We start from the raw sequence: 5,889 nt of genomic DNA, 5'->3' as shown, positions 1-5,889 counted from the left end.
AAGCACAGCTCCTGTGCACTGTGTCCCGCGCCAAGCGCATCATCGCCTCGCTGTGGCTCTTCACCTCTCTCTATTGCCTCATGTGGTTCTTCCTGGTGGACACGACCCAGGTCACCTTCTCGGATGGGACACAAGTCAGCTGTGGTTACCGAGTCTCCAGGAGCCTTTATATGCCCATTTACTTCTTGGATTTTGCTGTCTTCTACATCATCCCCTTGGGGCTGGCAACTGTCCTCTACGGCCTCGTAGCCCGCATCCTCTTCATGAGCCCCCTGCCCACTACCCTGCAGCACTCCTGCCCGGGCTCCATGCACCAGGGCAGCTCCCTCAAGCTCTCTTGCCGGGGCAGCAGGGGGGCCCTGAGCTCCCGCAAGCAGGTAGGTGCTCCCTGCTGGGCTGGGGCATGCTGGGCTGCAGGCAGCACTGTCGGGGGCTCAGTGCTTTGAGCAGCACTCTGGCAGGAGATGGGGTACCCCAATATTTTTCTTCTGTTTGTGGCGGAAGTGGAGAGGGTTGGTTTGTTGCACAGAAACACCCCCAAGCCCAGCTGGAGTCTGGCAGCACAGATGGGTTCCCCCTGCTTTGGCTGGGCTTGGAGCAGGACAGGGCTCCAGCATCATTTAGAAGAGGCAGGAGTGCAGGATGTTTGCTGGCTAATTATCTGCTGATTGACTGCCTCTCCCAGGAGGGGAGTGATGGGTCATATTGCTCCAGACGGACTCATCCCCCAGGCAGAGTCCTGGGCCAGCAACCTCAGATTTAGAAAGGCAAAGGGAAGGAAGAGCTGGCACAAGCTCATCCCTTGGCTGCAGCCCCCCAGTCCCTGCAGCTGGGGAGGGCACCTGGTGTCACAGTGGTGTGTTTGCCTCTCCGCAACTCCTCTGTCATTCAGCTGTCAGTTCACCCCCCACCTCCTTCTCCTACCACCTCCTTCTGCCCCTGTTCCTCCTCTTTCTCTGTCCACGTGGGCAGAGACTGTCTCTTGCCCCATTTCTTTTGGACAGGTCAGTGCCTAAACCTGGCTGTTTGCAGGAGACCATCCCATTCTGGTTTCAGACTCTGAGTAGGCAGAGGTATGGCCCATTTTAAGGGAAAGGGCTGAATCTGGGAATCTGGCTTGAATTCTTGAAATCACCCGTTCTGTTGTGATTTCCTGTCCTAAAGTTCTCATTCCCCAGGAGAGATGATTCAGAGCTGTGGAGGGGAAGCAGGCAGCCCAGAGAGCGTGCATTTCTTCATAAAATTCGGTTTCCAGTTCAGCTTTTGCTCCCTTTTGCTCCAGCAAAGAAAGATTTAAAGCAGCTCCTGACTTCTGCAAAAGTATTTGCCTGCTCTCCCAGGGGTGCTGGCTGCTGTGGGAGCCTCAATCAGGGTATTTGGCAGTGAGGTCTCTAGATACTACAAGGCAGTACCTAAAGGTGCAGGTGGATGTACCTCTCCTTCCAGAGCAGCAGCAGGAGCTCCATCATTGGTGCCTCTAAAACTCAGAACTCCTGAGCAGGACAACGCAAGGTGTGAGTTTTGCTGTATTTGTCACCTGTAAGAGAAAGGGTCCCAGATTCAAATCCCAGCCACCTCCAAGCACATATTTCATCTGCCCAAGAGGGACCACTAGAGGGAGCGGGATTCCAAAAAAAAGGATGCTGCGGCTCAGGATGATGGTGCCTGAACGAGGAGGGGTGACACTGGCTGGGGAGGAGTGTCTGTGGCCTCCTGGACGGGGGAAAGGCTGGACACTGCGCTGCGAGAGGGGTTGGGTTGAAGGGCTGGCGGGGATGCAAGATGCCTATCCTCTTGTATGGAGCGAGAAGGATGCTCACAGTGGGTTTGCTTGGGGAGTTTCACCAGGCTTGGCCTGTGAAGGTGGAAGATGAGCTGCCCCTTAGCTTTGACACAGGGACTTAGGATGTAGTCAGGGGTCTGTACATCAGATACCCTTGGCCATCCAGCAATAACATTGGCTCACATGCTCAAACTGTTCTAGTAAAACAAATCCCCTTCCGACTACAAACGCTTGTCTTGCTTCTATCCACAGCTCCTTTACAGCTGCTGTGTACACACTATGTACAACAGAGTTGTTGCAAAACACTTGTCAGAAAGATTGCTGTCCCTGAGCTGGTGTTCCCTGAGGGATGCTTTAAGGCTACTGCAAAGCTCTGGCTTTTTTGGGTGCAGCTGGTTTTAGGGGGCCATAATTCAGGACTACTTCCAGTTAGAGATAAATGTTCCAAACTCTCCTCAGTGGTGATTAGGTTCATTTTTCACATGCACACCAGAAGGAAGTTCAGAGCACCTCAAGTGGGCTGTAGGTACATCAGCAATGAAGGGTGAGGAAAGGCACAGAGACAGGTGCCATGTATGCAGACAACACTGAGGATATACTTCCCCATGACAGAGATATGAGAGTGAGTTTGGGATAGGTTTTATCCAGAGGAAACATCCTGTGTCAACACAACCTTGTAAAGTCGCACCCAGGAGAACATGGTCCATACGGATGCTCAGCTTGAAAAAGCAGATTTCAATCCTACAGCAAGCTCAGGACAGGGCTGCCTTGTCCCAGCTTGTGGGCTGGATGCAGCACCCTCAGGGAGCACTGAAAGCATTTAGAGAGATGGAGGTAATAAATTCTCATGGTGCTGTTTCCAGCTGGTTTTCTCTCCCAGGACAAAGGCAGCTCACAGGGCTGCAGGACGTGTAGCAGGATACACTCTTTAGATGACAGCACTTTGTAGTCTTCTGTGGTGTGGAGGGAGGTGTTGGGAGCTTGCTTGGGTGGGAGCTGTGTGAGCTGGTATTTCCATAACCACCAGCCAATAAGCAGGGGCAGTTATGGCTAAAAAGCAGATGAATCACTGGTTCTTTTCCAGACATTTCTCTTGGTCTCAGAAGGGACCGGAATGAACTTACTTTTCAGCCTTATTTGGATACACTCCCCCTGGTGTTGTCACTCGGATTCAGAGTTCACATCACAAACATCATGGGTTCCTGAATAGTAAAACAAGGCAGAAAGTTACAACAGTCCAAAAGATGTTTCAGTCCCAGGAGGCAGCACATGAGCACTATTAATTAGCTTCAAAGGAGATATTTCAGCCAATAGAAACCTCCTGGCCAGAAGGGACACCTGCCAGAGAGCAGAGCTAAGGGTATAAAAGCTCAGGGATTTATTCTTCCCAGCCCTGAGGGGAGTAACTTTTCACCTCAGGAACTGAGACAGCCGCTCACAGACTCCTCACAGAGTGAGGAGTGCCTGTGTCTCGGTGAGGACATGCAGAGGTGTCGTAGTTCACCTTCCCAGGACATATTTTGCAGCAACCCTGCTGCCTAGGACTGCTGACATGTTGGGAAGACTCCCACCCCCAAGACAGTTCTTTAACATGGACCCTTCCAGGCAGGATGGGGACATGTTCAGTCTCTGCATGGGGTGGAAAAGCACAGAACCTGCCCTCATGTCCCAGGAGGAATAAACCATAGAGGGAATTCTGACTGAAATGGTACTTGGGATCACTTAAGCTGAGGAGTTGGCTGCATTTTGCAGTTTTGTTCAGATTCTCAGGAAATAAACCTCAGATGCATCAAAAACATGGCAAAAGCAATTCTCTCTGCAAACTTTGAAGTGGGCCTGTGGAAGGCAGCAGGCTGGCTGAGTGCTCCATTGCTGCCATGTCTATTTGCTATGAAGATGCTTAGAACAGTAAAGAACACAGGTCCCTTGCATAAGCACTGCTCATGTGGCATATGTTGTTGAAGCCCAGGAAGGAGCAGATTCTGCTGACCTGGTATCAGGAGCTCTCTGTTCCCAGGTCTTGCAGTGCAGACCACAGCAAACATGCTGCAGTCTTAGCAAAAGCCTCAGCACTCCCTGTATCACTGCAAGATCTTATTCTGGGAAATGCCCTCACATTCCCATTAAACCACATGCAGCAAAACACTTCTATTTTGGCCTCAGCTTGATAACAGTCCCTTTCTTGTAGGGGAAGTTTTGTTGCCACTACCAACCACCCCCGATTTCTACTCACAGCATTAAAGGAAGTCATAGCTGCTTGTGATGAAGTAAAAAAAAAGCACTCCAAGAAAAGCTGAGAGACTGTGAATGTGATCTAAGTGCTTATTTCCATATCAAGAACTGGAGTTATTGCACAACTCCCCCTCTGACGTTTCTGAAACACCACTGCCTTAATATGCGTGCAGCAAGAGTGTTTACTCATAGTTTCCTCCTTGGGGATGTGTGTATTCTGTAAGTATTTGTTGGAGGATGGGTGCCACTTGCCAGAAATAGCTGTTGAAATTATTAGGATCGCTGGAGTTTCAGTACAAAACCACATATTCTTAAACAAGCATGACTTGCTCTGAGGGTAATTACTGCTCACTTCTGAATTCTCAGTATCTTTTTGTACATTAATGTAGTGCTTTCCTAGTGTGTGCAAATTTAAATAACCCACACCAGTTAGCTAAGTAACTTCCATATCAGCACAAGTAGGAATTTAAGAGTCCAGGCAGTCTGCTCTGCACCAGAAGCTTATTCCCTGAAACAATAGAGCAGGTGTAGGAAACCAGGAGATCCTGGGCAGGGAGTTGAGATCTATCCAATGGCATCCCAAAACTTAGGTCCCCACTTTTGGACAAGTTTCCATCCAAAACCAGGACATTTCCCAATTATTTTATTGTTATGTACAATTTTCAGATTTGCTTTCTGGTACAGAAATTTCCATGAATATCACCATGGTAGGTGAAAACCTAAAATTTAAAGGGTTTATTTATGCAAGTTTGTTTCATGAACAGAATGGATTCACAGAGGAATAGCCTCATGGTTTGGGTGCCAATTTAAAGAGCTTGAAGTGTGATATAAGTAATATGTATTACTGAATTAGCTGAATCTGCACCATTTCTCCAGGTGAGAAAGCTCTGCTGGAGATTTAGCATCCTCTGACTACTTCTCTTTTTGTATATCCCCATTGACAAGGTAACCAAGATGCTGGCTGTCGTAGTGGTCCTCTTTGCCCTTCTGTGGATGCCTTATCGCACACTGGTTGTGGTGAACTCCTTCATGGACCCTCCATACCTGAACATCTGGTTCCTTCTCTTCTGCCGCATGTGCATCTACCTGAACAGTGCCATTAACCCCATCATCTACAACCTCATGTCACAGAAGTTCAGGGCTGCCTTTCGGAAGTTATGCAAGTGTGAAGCAAAGAGTGCTGAGAACCCCATGCCATACACCGCCCCGGTGTACTACAGCGTTATGAAGGGCCATTCCCATGACAGCTCCGATCACAACACCGAACAAGAAGATCTGAACATTCTTCCTGCACCTGTGAAGAGCAAGCCTGCCAAATAAATCCTGGGACCCTTAAACAATGCAGGCAGTGGGAGATATGCAGCTGTATGCACTGTGTTGGGAAAGTGCCAACCGAAATTGCTTCGGCATTGCAGCAAGCTTAATTTAATACTTTTCTGGGGCATTTAACAGAACAGATTCTTAGAGGCAAGTTAACTTGCTTTTCCTTACCACTAATTTATTCTTGCTTGGTGAAGTGTTAGGCACAGGTTATTGTTTAGCATCTTTAAGTATTTGTAGTTAAATATAACAGTGCATCAGCATTCTTTGTTAAGTACAAATGCAGTTGTTTGTTGAATTGGGCCAGAGCATTGAAAGGAAATCCAGGAAGAGAATGGCATTGAAGGAAAAACCCACCTCTTTCTGCTGGACTAGTTTTCTTACAGGGTGAGATTTCACCCAAATTTACATGTGTGTAACTCACATATGCCACACATGCTGCTCCTCTAGAGTCCTTTTAGAGTTAATGGGGACAATTAGGCACTTCTAGGTAGTGGCTCCTCTCCCCTCAACATAGTCTTTTGAGGAGCAGTGTACCCACTGAGGAGCTGAGT

General features: G+C 48.5%; 1 protein-coding gene across 1 annotated transcript; it reads left to right on the top strand.

The window, feature by feature from the left end:
• Positions 1-8: 8 nt before the first annotated feature.
• LOC104400225 (thyrotropin-releasing hormone receptor-like) lies at positions 9-5,335 on the top strand (the record flags this gene model as incomplete). Its single annotated transcript, XM_010015255.1, has 2 exons — positions 9-377; positions 4,961-5,335. Coding segments are annotated over 2 exons (744 nt in total), but the record flags the coding sequence as incomplete, so codon positions are not given.
• Between the last annotated feature and the right edge of the window lie 554 nt (positions 5,336-5,889).

Source organism: Nestor notabilis, unplaced genomic scaffold (genome assembly GCF_000696875.1).
Source record: "Nestor notabilis isolate BGI_N333 unplaced genomic scaffold, ASM69687v1 scaffold21695, whole genome shotgun sequence".
Taxonomy (NCBI): Eukaryota; Metazoa; Chordata; class Aves; order Psittaciformes; family Psittacidae; genus Nestor; species Nestor notabilis.
The sequence above is the reverse complement of the archived record's forward strand: the minus strand, read 5'-3'. Positions and strand labels throughout refer to the sequence as shown.